This window comes from Schistocerca americana, chromosome 4 (assembly GCF_021461395.2).
Source record: "Schistocerca americana isolate TAMUIC-IGC-003095 chromosome 4, iqSchAmer2.1, whole genome shotgun sequence".
Lineage (NCBI taxonomy): Eukaryota > Metazoa > Arthropoda > Insecta > Orthoptera > Acrididae > Schistocerca > Schistocerca americana.
The window spans coordinates 343465563-343479717 of record NC_060122.1 but is presented as its reverse complement, the minus strand read 5'-3'; the positions used below and the strand labels follow the sequence as shown (position 1 = coordinate 343479717).

The 14155-nt window shown below is 41.5% G+C and overlaps 1 protein-coding gene across 1 annotated transcript in view; it reads right to left on the bottom strand.

The window, feature by feature from the left end:
- The window catches only part of LOC124613471 (odorant receptor 43a-like), a 65701-nt gene extending 53134 nt beyond the window's left edge, over positions 1-12567 (bottom strand). The window contains exons 1-3 of the mRNA XM_047142178.1: positions 11639-12567; positions 7309-7408; positions 867-968 (exon numbers count right to left, since the gene is read on the bottom strand). Coding sequence (XP_046998134.1) covers positions 867-968; positions 7309-7408; positions 11639-12567 — 1131 coding nt within the window. The remainder of the gene's footprint in view (positions 1-866; positions 969-7308; positions 7409-11638) is intronic.
- Between the last annotated feature and the right edge of the window lie 1588 nt (positions 12568-14155).

The window sequence follows — 14155 nt, the reverse complement described above, 5'->3', positions numbered from 1 at the left end:
CCCATTTAATTTCTGTGTATATTCTATCTCTACTTACTGCATGTATAAACAAAATGCAAACAACTTGTAATTTTCAGTGTTTGAATGTGTGGGATGTGGTGCATAAATTGTACGACGAGTTTGATAAGTGATGATAAAGAGTTTGAAAGTATTACGTCAGTTAGTAGGACAAAATTAATTAATGATTCGTTTTATTTGCGGAAAGCGGCGTGTAATTACTTACGAAAACTGTGAACGAAACAGCGTCGTCGTTGTTGATCAGTAACTTCCGTTGTGATAACAAACTCGTGTTATTACTGGAACGCTTATTATGAGGCTTCCCTGAACGGTGAGAACGTTTTAGATTAATTGGGAAATGCAATGTAGCAGTGGAAACTTCAATATAAAAGTGGAATAAGCTTAACTGTTAATACAAGCGTGTTGAGCCTAGGCATTGTTAGGAAGTGTGTTAAACTCAATTAGTCAATAACACGAAGTAATATGATTTGCACTGTTATTCTTTTAAAGCGGCATTTTACCATTCATAACATTTGTAAAGTAAGAAACAGCTTCTTATATTAGACAACATTCTCAGGTTCAGTTAGCAATGAAGCAATTTGTTGCAGTAAGGAATCCAAAATCTTAAATTTTTTGAATTTCCTGCCACCAACATCTTGCATTTTGGGAATTTCCTGCCACCGTCATATTGGATGTTTCGGTGACTGCAGCGCCAAATAGCGACAGGTATGGGAAACTTTGCATAGGCATTCTGTTCTAGATCATCTTCAACACAGACTTTCACCTCTTATTTTAGTGGCACCGGCTCTCGTACATTTAAATTGTTTGAACCTCGAAAGAGAGGATGAAACGCAAGTGATTGGCCTCACCTGTTGCCGCACGCTGTGAGCCCCGAGGCAGTAGAGCAGCAACTGCGTGCTGACTGCAGGCGCGCTCACCAAAATCTTCAGCAGAGATCCACTTTCAGCGCTCTGTCAACAAATCACGTTTCCATCACTATTTCTTCGTATGTCATTCTGTCAACAACCTTCAGAACGCGCAAAAAGAATACAGATAGCTAAAAATATGAAAAATGAAAGTGAAAATCGGTATGCGTATAAAACAATACTTTTCAAATTAACTACGACGTTTAATCATAAATCATTGATTATCAACGGGAAAAAATGAAATTACGTAATTAATATTTAGTTTGTCTGCAAGTATGTACACATTAAAATAGTTGTGCCACAATATCGTAGCACGCGGCTAGTGGGCTAAAGCAGCTCACTAATGAAGAGCAGTATCGTACAGCAGTTTATTTTTCAGCATTTGAAGAACAACGCTTCAGCAATCCACGTTGATGTGGTGGGAGTGCACAATAACAATGCAGCATCATATGATACGGTGATTAGGTGGTGAAGACGCCTATACCCTGCTCAAACATCTCTGAATGATTAAGAACGAAGTAGCAGACCATCTATCTCTCAATAACTGGGAATCGTAAAAGAAGTGGAGGTTCTGGTGCTCGAAGACCAGTGGATCACTTCTGAGAAAAAAGGTCAGTCATGGATCTGATTCCAACATCTTGCACGTCAGTTTGAAAATGCGAAACGTTGTAGCCTGCGGGGTTCCGCGGAGGCTCACACCCCGACAAATCAAGGCAACGGCGGAAATGAAGCTGTATCAGTCCCGAAACGATTTGGGAGGCCGTCAAGCGCTGCTGGAAGCTTTGAGCACTACAACGTCCGTTCTCATTCTGAACAGGACACCATCCACCATCATACATGCTGTCTCTTTGGGCTATCTAATTCCGTCTCATCTCTCGTATTCTCCTGGCGTGGCAGTCTGTGACTTCTTCCAGTTTCTTTGGATGAAGATACAAAGGCTTGCCAGCATTTTGCCGGCCGCGGTGGCCGTGCGGTTCTAGGCGCTTCTGTCCGGAACCGCGTGACTGCTACGGTCGTAGGTTCGAATCCTGCCTCGGGCATGGATGTGTGTGATGTGCTTAGGTTAGTTAGATTTAAGAATTTCTAAGTTCTAGGGGACTGATGACCTAAGATGTTAAGTCCCATAGTGCTCAGAGCCATTTGAACCATTTTTGAAGCCAGCAAAAAAATGGCTCTGAGCACTATGGGACTTAACTTCTGTGGTCATCAGTCCCCTAGAACTTAGAAGTACTTAAACCTAACTAACCTAAGGACATCACACACATCCATGCCCGAGGCAGGATTCGAACCTGCGACCGTAGCAGTCGCGCGGTTCCTGAAGCCAGCATTTTCAGGAAAAATACCTGATGATTTTCGAGGTGGAACGTTCCCTGAATAGCTAAACTACAGACTTCTACAAGCAAGGTCTCCACCAAGACAACCATCGTTGAAAAGATGTGAGAATAACCAGACGAGAACTAAGAAGATGACCAAGTTTCTCGGTTGTCGCTTGATAAACATGTGATCACATCTCACATACCTGGCAGTTCTGCTGATACTTCACGCATGCTACGCGTGGACTGATTTATGAACACGGAAATGCACTTTATGCCAAAGATTTTTGTACAACATTTTTGAGTAGTCGTTTTTCTGGTGAAAGAAGATGTTAGCATGAGGAAAAGCCCTAAGCCTGGCTGAGAACTGAGAATCGAACCTATGAATATGTTGTCTGATACCCACTTCGAATGAGGCTTGAACTGAATGGCACAACTGACTTTATTGTTCAAGGTATTGTTTTATGTCTGTATTTCTGTTGAATATTCCGTTCCTTCGTTAAGATAACGGTGACGTATTTGCCCTTGAAAGTGACCAAAGTTACTTGAAGAATTGGCTCTATATTTGACTGACAGACTGAGCGATGTGGATAGCTGGTGAGGTCAATGGATTCGTATTCTGGAGGACTGATCTTTCAATAACCGGCTCACCAACCAAATTAAAAATTTTCGTTATTTGCTTAAATCGATTAAGGCGAGTGCCATAAAAGTTCCTTTCAAAAGGAGACAGCCGATTTCCTTCTCTCCACTTCTCTTACCTAAGCTAGAGCTTCGATTTTCATGACATTGTCGTCAACGGGACTTTAAGATTTAATCATCTTGACTTCAAATTTAAGCAATATTCCTCACGCTTTCGCTGGACCTTCTTGAGTGTGATCGTACTAACATCTTCTAAATTACGTCCACGCAAATGGTTTCAATCAAATTTGTGATAAATACATGTAGTGGTTTTTCTTGTAGCTATCTGCGTGGGTGCGTCACGTATCTGAGTCTAAATTACGCAGAATTTGGGACAAATTCAGGGGAAATTCATCTATCTGCCCATCTTCGTGACTTATGCCTATTCAAATGTTTTCTGAATATGGTATCGCCTGAAGACCTAGAAGGAGGTCACTGTAACATTGGCCGAAACGTTGGTTTCTCCAGTATAGTTTTTACATTATGACGCAATACCGTATTCAGAAAACTTTAATGTCAACCGACTCTGCTGCGAAAATCTTTGCAGTTTTCATACCGATTTGTACATCTAAAGTTCATTTGCCTAGGGAAGTCACATTCCTAACGTTTCATTGGTATTTACGAGGAGACTTCAAAAAGTAAGTTACAATTATTGTGGTAGGGCAAATAACTTCTATTGAAAGCTACGCTACACTTCAATGCCACACAGATACGTGACACAGTTTTTCCACACTGTAACCAAGTTTCGGTAAACAATGGCCGCAGATTTGTTCCAATGGTTCGCCTCCTTGACGATAGAAATCCGCTCTTTGATCACGGAGCCATTCGAAAACCGCTGTGTAAATTCCCTCATCGTCGGACAATGTCTTTCACGATGCAAATCATATGGTGTAAGATTTATCATCCACGCCTGTGTGGCCACTGTCATTTGGTCCATACACCACCAGAATTTAATAGGGCATCTTTGTGTAAGTCAGGGTTTTGCCATCAAGAATCGTACTGTTCCGCGTACTTCAGCTTTGGAGCAGGTTTCCAGTTACGCGCTACTTCCCTCCTGCACTGTGCTGTACCTGTTATCGATATCGCGGCAGAATTGTGTTTGCAGAAAACACAGAACGTGTACTCTATTTTGACAATGGACCATTATAGTCTTAGCGTGGGAGGATATGTGTAACTTACTTTCTGAAAGACATAGGTATCTTCCCTTAGTTATCAACTGCAAACTCGACATCTTTGGGACGAGCAGCCTGTCCTATTCCTTGGCTTCGTTTACATTAGTATCAATGTAATGACACTCTTTTACTGACGACATTAGGGCTATCGCTCTCAAAACCGAAAGTGGCGAAATATGGAGCGTTAAAGATTTCTTTATGCTTCAATTGCATTACCGCATTATATTGCCCATATAATCGATATGCTCTAAGCGACGCTACAAGATTTACTTAAACTTACGACACTGTCGAATTATTATTTTGTGCGTTAATGCTTGTCTACGACATGTTTACTCTGTTCTGCGACCACAGACATAAATTTGGCGAACCCTTAAACTGCGAATTTTTTCTTGCAGTTAAACAACTGTAACGTGCCACTACGCAGCTTTATCTGCCATGGTACACGGTAACTAGCGATCTTACCATTTATTTCATAATGTCTCTGACAAGGAACCCCTTTAGTGCGAAGTCACAATTTCAGTCTTTAGTAACGCTCATTTGAAAGTTTTATGTTAGCGACTAAGACAGGAAATATATTTACGAACCTTCAGCATGCTGAATAGCTTGGGTCAGAAATTTCTGTTAATCAGTAGAACGAAGAACCAGTCCAAACTTGCAAATTTTATTTTTTTTATTCACTCGAAGACTTGTGTCGGCCGAGACTCATTTTCAAATCGTCGTCCCGAAACTAGTTATCGAGCGAACAAACAAGTAAAATTTGCAACTTTGGCCTTGCGTTTCGTTCTACTGAGAAAATATATTAGCTGCTAATGACTCACCATGTTTTTGGGGAGGGCAAACAGAAAATGAGTGTCTGGGAGCTGCTGAGATCAATCTTCTGTGGGATGTGTGTACTACAATTCACAAAATGGACATTGTCGGCATTCAAGAAATCTTCAAATCTAACCGTTAGCTTGCACCATGAACGCCGAATGAAAAATGGAGCGCCGCAGTGATCACACAGGTTCGCACCATCAAGATCGAAGGCGAACCCCTCGGGAGTTACTAACCGTGCAGGACGTTCAGCTAGGTATTCACTCTTAAAGAATGCAACAGTGCATATAGAAGCATATTGGTGTAACGGGGCGATGGGAACTGATGGAATGTCACGGCATGCAACCGAATGCGAAACAGTCTGGCCGGCTGCTGTAGCCGAGCGGTTATAGGCTTTTCAGTCCGGAACTGCGCTGCTGCTACGGTCACAGGTTCGAATTCTGGCTCGGGCATCGATGTGTGTGATGTCCTTAGGTTTAAGTAGTTCTAAGTTTAGGGGACTGAAGACCTCAGATGTTAAGTCCCATAGTGCTTGGAGCCATTTGAACCATTTTTTTGAAACAGTCTGCCATGGAGCTTATCGTCAAGCCGGATATCCTTTAGGACTTAGCTATACAAAGTGCGATAATATGTTTTCCAGGCTCCGAAAAAACAAACATTCATAGGCTAGATTTGTCCAGTGTTTCCAGCTGGTATGAATTGCAATACAACACTCTTTTACGCTAAAGGAGACCAGGAATCAAGCAAAATCAAGTTATTTTGACCAGCTATTGACCAAAAGCAGTATTCATACCATAGTTGTAGTTCTCTTAACCCCATTTGCCCTTGCAAGATCACACATCACGCACACAGGAAAGAATCTTATGGAGCAGACCACCTCCAACTTCTCGTAACATCCAATTTACGATCCATACAATCAGCCAACGTAATTGTGTACGAATGCATTAGGGCATTGATGTTAGTTGATCTTGATACAACTCTCTTGGTGTCTTTAATTTTCAGAGCTCCTCTCATGCGCATTTTCTCTTCAGATCCCGACTGGTCGGAGTTGAAAAAAATTCCTTTCTGAATGAAAGGATAAGTTTGTTTATCTCATCTATAAATTTTCGGGCCGATTCCGCTGTTTGCTGTGCCTCATCAAGTTGACGCTTTGCTTGAAATTTCGTTATGTTTTGTCCTCCAATCCTGTAGCACTGTCTGAACCATCCATTGCTTCACTTGAAATGACGGAAATCTACATCGTGCTCAATTTGATGTGCATAATTTAGTAGGTCACTAACATGAACATCGTGCAAATTGTATCGAGCGTTCTTGAAACACGCAAACACCACTCTTTGTATCAAGTGCGCCTTGTCCTTTCTTGAATATTCGTAGTTTCTCTTACGCACTAAACGGTCATATTGCTGCGGACTTACTCGAAAACTGTTCATAAATTATTATATTTTTACTGTGCTGAGGATGATATTCCATTTACGTAATTATGTTTAGTGCTCCCTTCTTGGACAACGATTGCCCTTTACCACGTTTCACTGGAGACGGCTCCATGTCCGACAAGATGAAGAACTACAGGACTCAACAACTGTTTCAAAATCACTTTCACTTATTAAGCACATATCATAGCCCTCAAGGACATTTTCTGCACAGTCGCGCGTATACGCCACAACACTTTCGACTGACTCATCTTGTTGTAGATATATGAATGTCTGGTTTGTTCACTGTTGTCATTGCCCTGCTCTGTATCAACACCTGTAGCACCTGTTGTGAGTTACTCGTCGATTAAGTAGTTCAACGACGCTTCGTAGTGCTGTGCTCACGATTTGATACTTCCATTCCCGTCCCCTGTTGCCATTAGCAACCAGTACTGTGGTTGCATGGTAAACTACATGTGGGGTGTCGAATGCCGTAAACATCTTTGACCTCGCACTCAAGGAGTTCCTTGTGAATCATACAGAACATTTAAGTTATTACTGCAACGAACACTGACTTTTTTATTGGAAACTGCTTATTATTAGATCATATAACGCTAATATTACATGTCAATACGATCTTGTAAATTCGTTATGTAAATTTCTAGCAATTAAATTACTGACTTACTGTTCACTGTTCTTCAGAATAATTGTTAAGTTTTCTAAGAGAAATAATAAATAAAAAAATCTTGGGATTCATATTGAGATTTCCCGATTAACTTTCCCATAGGAGCTCACTTTAGAGACTTGCAGTAGACATATTTCCTGAGATAACTTCTGCCTTCTTCGTTTCTGTGGCTGAGAATAGTCGCAGCAAGATTGTTTAAAGCCGTATAATATTTTTGGGAATATTATCCACTTCTAGATCTTAGACAACACTTCGAAGTTTACGAGCATCATATTTTGCAATAAGCGGTGACGTGAATTTCCAAGTGGTACTTACATAAGCTGCCGGGAAAATGAGCATGCAGCCGTTGAATACTCCTAGAGCCAGCTGCATCATTGCGATGGGATTCATCACTTTTTCTAAATGAACGATGAACCTTAAAAAAGAAAAAAATATTCAGTTTGCCAAGGAACAAGATTATGAAATTCTTAGCATGTTCCGTGGGTGCATCAACGTATTGTTTCATACACCGTTACAGAATTCCCTTCAGAGGTAGTGCACAAAGAGGGTGTAGTTATTAAATAATTTAACGAACATTAGTGCGCCAGACTGTAAAGGATTCTCTTCTCTGGGTTAAGCTACATAAATTTTTTGAAACATGAAGAACATAATCAAAAAATATTTATAGGTCACTATTCGGAGAAAAACGCGGTCGGATCCTTCTTTTCTGCTTCAATCCAGAAATGTTTCGGTCCTCTGGATCCTCACAGCATGATTCTTAATTGCTTAATACTTGCTTGAAGCATATAAAGATAAAAAAATACACACAGCTATGAGCCTGGTCCTCAAATTCTCAAAATATTTCCACAATATATATCTTAGTTCTACATTTGATTATTTATGGACTTCTCTGCCGTATTGGTACAACTGTTCACTAAATTCGGTCGATTGTATCTGTGAGTGCTTGTACTTTAATACACTTTATGTAAAACAATTGTTAAGACTGAAATGAAACTACTGGAAGTCGTGTTTTTAGCTGTTTCTCCATTCAAACGCCTATTTAATTTTCGTTCGCTCTCAGCCTTCTTCGGAGTGAACGTCCACGTCAGACTTTTGGCAGTAGAATTTATGTTGCTTGAGTGTTCCCATTTATAAAATAGGAAGAATTGTTTAAGATCAAATGTGTGTCGTCAGAGCCACATTCGTCAGAGTTACTTAAATTATCTACCTTCTCCGTTCCCTAGTCACAGAGTAGGCCGAATATTCTTTAATATGTCTCTGGTCAAATTTTAAATATTCTTTGGGCCATGCTATGTGATCTCCACATGACCATGTGTACTGATTCACACGGTAGAGGGGAGGCTGTAGTGTTCTGGATGATCTTTCTGCATCACATATCCAAAAAGATTCAATAAGAAACAGTAAGACATCTTTCTCAATAAGTTAATTAACTTTACGTCGTCGTTGACTACAAGAATTGAAGGCTAGAATTCTTAATTTGCGTCACTTCGAGTAACAGTCTGAGAACTGAATCGGCTCAGGATGCCATTTCTTGTATTTGACAGTGCTGAACATTTCTCAACCACATTTGGACGTTATCCTCTCAAAAGTAACTTCGGTTGTGGAACTGTATGGCAATATAAGGACCTGTTGTGTTCTCTTGTAGGGAGATTTGAAAGCGAAAGAAAGTCATTAACAAAATGAGAAATAAGGGTGCAAGAAATTACACGTGAGATCGTCTTGCACTGTCAAGAGAGGAAACTGAAGACAATCGACATTGCCGTGTAATGGGTCGACGTTTGAAAAGCAAAATGTTGTGGTATTTCCTGAGTGGAAAGCGAATGCATATGCTGCGTATGCGTTGGAATCAGTGTGCTGGTCAAATGTGGACTGGATAAATTTCCGGAAGTCATCAGCCTGGCGCATTTACACCGGGTAACAGATTTACTTAGTTATTCGAATGCATGCTTTCGAACGCTATTATAGTTACAGAATGAAATTTTGACTCTGTAGTGGAGTATGCGCTGATATGAAACTTCCTGTCAGATGAATGGTGTGTGCCGGACCGAGACTTGAACTCGGGACCTTTGCCTTTTGCGGGCCAGTGCTCTCCCGGTAGGTCACTTGCCTGCAAAAGGCAAAGGTCCTGAGCTCCAGTATCGGTTCGGCACACATTTTTAATCTGCTAGGAAGTTTCATTATTATAGTTCTTCGCATTAATGGTGCCACATACCATTATACAATTATTCGTGAATCATTTATGCAGAGGCATTCTGTGATACCTCTTCTTCAGAACATGCGAGATGTGAACGGGAAATACGAGTAAATATCAAAAACATTTTCAAAATGACTGTTGAGGAGAGCCTCAAAAAATGGGAAAACAACAAATCAAATACGAATAAATGGATTTAGTTTTAGAGACACTAGAAATGATAAAATCAGAATTAGTCTAAAGGGTCATAAGGGACTAAAAATTAGCTTGAAAAGTTTTTCTTGAGGCGTTCGTAACTTTCTCTGGAGTTATGTCTACCTGCTTTGTTGGGTGGTAACATGTTTGCCTCTCATGTACTGGGCCCGGGTTCGATTCCCGGACGCGTTGGAGATTTTCTCCGCTCGGGGGCTGGGTGTTGTGTTTTCATCCTCATCATCAGCCCCAAGTCACCCAATGTGGCGCCGACTGAAGTAAGACTTGCACTTGGCGGCGGAACCCGAATGGGAGCTCCCGGCCAACAATGCCATGCGGTCATTTCATTTCGTTTCTGGAGTTATGTGCTGCGGCGAGATTTTTTCATGGAATTTTAATCACCACCTTGGCAGCAAAATCATTTTTTTTTGCTCTGACCTGCATAGGGGAAAATTACCATAGCAATAGTAACGGAAAAATTTAGGAAATCATTTTTCACACGTACTCTGCGAGAGTGAAACGATCGAGAAATAGTCTGAAAGTAGTTCTGCCAAAAATTTAAGAGTGAATTGCACGGTTATGATGTAGATGTAGACGTAGATGCTGTCCTCGCTCCTCGCCATACTACGTAACACACACAATCCAGTGTAGCGTGAAACGTCCGACAGGCTAGCACAATCCTCAGAGAACATTTTCCTCTTCAGCTACCGAGGTCGAATGCACGACGGACTGTGCGTTCCCGTGTGTAGGAGACCAATGGGCTTAAATCGGGAGTGGGTATGGCCACGAAGCAATTGGCCCATCTCTCTGATCCAGTGTCAAAAGGATATAGATTCACTGCACACTCAGATCATTCATATTCAGCATGGAATAATATTGTGCTGTCAATGAGCTATTCCCTTTTCAGGAACGCTATTTAAGATTTATCGGTTTAAAAATTGTGTACTCTTATTCAGATAGAATAGCATTTACAATTATGGTCCTGTATCTCCATTTAAGTTTTCGATAGGTTCTCAAAATTTCACAAAGCAACTAATACCTAAATAATGTCATACCTCATCACCTTCACAGTCCTTACTGGAACTGCTCCTTGTTGGTAGATGCTATTATTATTACTGTTTCACGTGATTTATGGACTGGCGCAATCCGTTCAAACGCCAAGTTGTGAGAGTATAATAGGAAGGTGAATTCGATGTTGGCAAGCAGTCTGCTCCGCAAAGTTAGAACGAAAGAGTAGCCGAACTCTCTGCCCCCATCTGTCGGACCTATCACAGTGAAGAGTGTGACGTGCTCTATTTGCTTGAGGCAATGTGAGAAGTACTGAAACTGATCCCGTAATATCTATACCAATTCTGATCATGGGGAACATTACTTTAGTCCTTGACAACCCATTACAGCTTATGAAAAAATTATTCCTCTCCGAGGACGTCATCCTGCGCAATCACACAATCGTGCGTGACTTACTTCGGTAGATACAAGGATCTTTATTTGAATGGTGCATTAATTACTAGCAAGAACTGTTTTGTAATAAGAATTTCGTAAATGTAGTAACTTGTCGCAGTGTCCATGGTGATATACATCGGAATTAAACGTGAAAAATTTGCTTGCGGACCAGAATTTCAACTTGGAATTCCTGCTTATAAGGAGCGATCGCGGTAAGCATGAGAAGTCCTATTCCTGGCACAATTCTTGTGTCACCTTACAACATCCTCTCGACGGCGATATCATTGCAGACAGAGCACAACTTCAGTCTGGGAATGGAACGGGAAGATGGAGAAGCAACAATCACGGCATTTTCGTTAAGTGGTTTTTAGCCACGGAAAACCTAAATCCAGGTCGTCCGATGGAGAACTGAAGCGCCGTCCTTCCAAGTGCGAGTCCAGTATTTTACCACTGCGTCACCTCGTCCAGTGTGCTACTGCGATGAGTGGGGAATGTGAAGCAATTCTCGTTTGTCATTAGTGCACATGGAGTATCCCTGGTTCTAGATTAATAGACAAGTCCTCTGCTACTATTTCCTCGATTGGTGCTACTCCAAACATGGGAGATTCCATGCACGTAAGACTTCGGGATGTAAGAGGGAGTCATCGAAGACAGCGAGAATTTGAACGGGTTCAGGAGACGTCGTCGGATAGTCTGTTGGCTAAGGTGACTTTCTCGCAAAGACAAGAAATTCGTACTGTAGCCCTGGTACTGGAACATATTGTCATTAATTACCTTAAATGTAAATGGTTTGAATGATATCTTCTTGACGTTATGTACCTTGTGATATCCTGGTGTGTATGGATGCAGAGGCATAACTGCTTGTACAGGTCTTCCATTACCAAACTATTATTTCCCAATTTTGACTCTGACGTGTTTCCACCATCGTTTCGGGTCAGATGTAGATCAGCAATGCGTGAGGCCAAAATTTTTAGCTGAGCTGCTATGTGAATCATAACAACTGTAAAAAAGCAGTCCATATGCACGTTGATTAAAGCGATGAACGTCAGAGAGATAGCCTGTAAGGCGTAGGACAACTCGTACAGGGGGAAGGCGGTCGTGTTCGCCATTGGGAGTTGCTGGAGGGGTAGTCTCTTGTCGCCTGGGGACGCAACCAGTGGTGCAAGAATCCATACGAAGAGCAGAGAGACGTTGTACGCGTCCAGACCTTTTGAGATGCGAATGGCGCGCTGCCGAGCTTCCCTGAAGATCGCTTCGCGACACGGCTGGCCCCGCACGTACTCCGTCTGTCGCTTGACCAGCGCATCCAACCAGCGCACCAGCTGACACAAGCTGCCCTCGTCACGGAGGAAGATCGCCACCTTGAGCACGCCGACGATGATCACCGACACGTTGGACAGCGCCAGTGTGTAGTCTTCCAGTTCGCCTCGTAAAGTGCAGAGGTTGATGCTGGCTTCGGCAATGTGACCCAAACATAGCGTGATGATGGTGACAGTAAAGATGCGAAACAATCGCGAGCCTTGTAGTGGCCAAAGACCACATACACTCAGAAAACGCACGTCGTACTTGAGAATGGAGTCCGCAGTGTACTGCCATGTCAGTGACTTCGGTCCTTGAGTATCCAAATCCATGACGAAAAACGGCCCAAATCGTAGATTGTTACACGTCTGAGCTCCTTCCTTCTCCCCACCGTTCACAGTCCCAGTACGAGCACCACTGACGTGAATAGGACGGCACTTCTGCAGCATCGGCTCCCTCCCCCACACGACTGCTCTTCTTATAAACGAAGAGTGCAGGATCAATACTGAAGACTCTCAATGTTTTTATTACAAAATCTGCTGACAGCCAGGTAGGTCTCACTGCACCTTAAAGAGAATTTCTGAGCTGCGTAATAGAATCTCTGAATTAAATGCGTATGACGATTTACGTCACTTGCTCGTGCGTAACATCCACCGAAGGTTGTACCTGAAGTATTGTGTAGCTCATCAATAAAATCACACAAATGAAATCAAAAGCCCCTACAAATAAGTAATAAATTACGGTGTGGTGTTTGCCAGCACGGTTATTACAAATAGTATTCAAAGGGAATATTGCTCTCTCCGCACAAATCCCGTTTCTCACAGTGTAAACGGGAAAAGTGGTCGGAAATAAATAGTTAATCAGACTCGATTAAAACTACGAGTAATTGCAAGTCAGTTGTAAACACAGCTAAAGTCCCTCTAATTGAGTCAATTGTCTAAGCTACTAAATGAATCATTTTGAGCTTCTGGTTTCTAATTCATATCCAAGACGTGACGTTCCTCAGTATCGGTAAACTGAATCTGTATTATAATAGAGATTCCACTTTCCCGTTCAGCAGAGTAATTTAATCGTAGAACAGACTGTGACATGATAGGGGGGAGGCAGGAGTGGCAGAAATACGTATGTATAACTTCACTCAGCGAACGGCTTTCAGAAATCGATTGCCTTCCAGGGATAATATGTAGCCTACTGCCAAAACTCTGATCTGTCTACAGTAACGTTTTGCGTATAGCACATCTTGTTGAATTTCTGGCAACGTCTTTGCTAATGGTGCCATTGTTCCAGGAAAGTTCTTGGTAAGATTTGGCATCATTCTGTAAAATGTTAATCTCGCCTTGGAGGTTAATATAGAAGTACTGTAAGTTACAGTATATGTAGAAGAGAGACATGCGTAACCGCAAATTGTGTTATTAGTTACTGTGTGTTCATTATTAAAAGACACAAGTATATCGAAATCATCCTTCTCTTTCTTCACGAAGGTTGTATGTTATATAAGAGTTGTGCACTTGTCAGTGCAAATTAAGAAATCTTATAATGATATAAAAAACGCTAAGCTTCAGCATTTGCATATGGATGTTGTACTATTGACGCATACTCATGAATGAACAATCTTTTCTTTTGTCACTGGGATTCTTTTCAAGCTGATGAAGACCATTGCAGTTTCAGAGTCGCAGATAGTATACCGTCAATCGTCAGAGAAATGTTTCTGAAAACTGTCAAAGGAACAGCTTTCGTGGTCTATCTTGCAACCCCCTATCTTCTATCTACGTCATATGTTACAAGAAACGTACTTAGAAAGCTTTGTTGGTATCACTTCGGCATGCAATCTCAAATTCTTTTCATTCAAAAATCTTTTTCACTTTCACTACGTATGTTGAGTAAAATATGGAGCGTAAGTACTACCACGTAAAAAGTTCCTCAAGCTAAAACTCGAACTGTTCAATTCTAGAAATGTCACGACAGGACTTCGGGTTGTCATTCGAAAATTATTCAGAAATACGGAGATACAGATATTTTGTATAACAGCAGAAGATG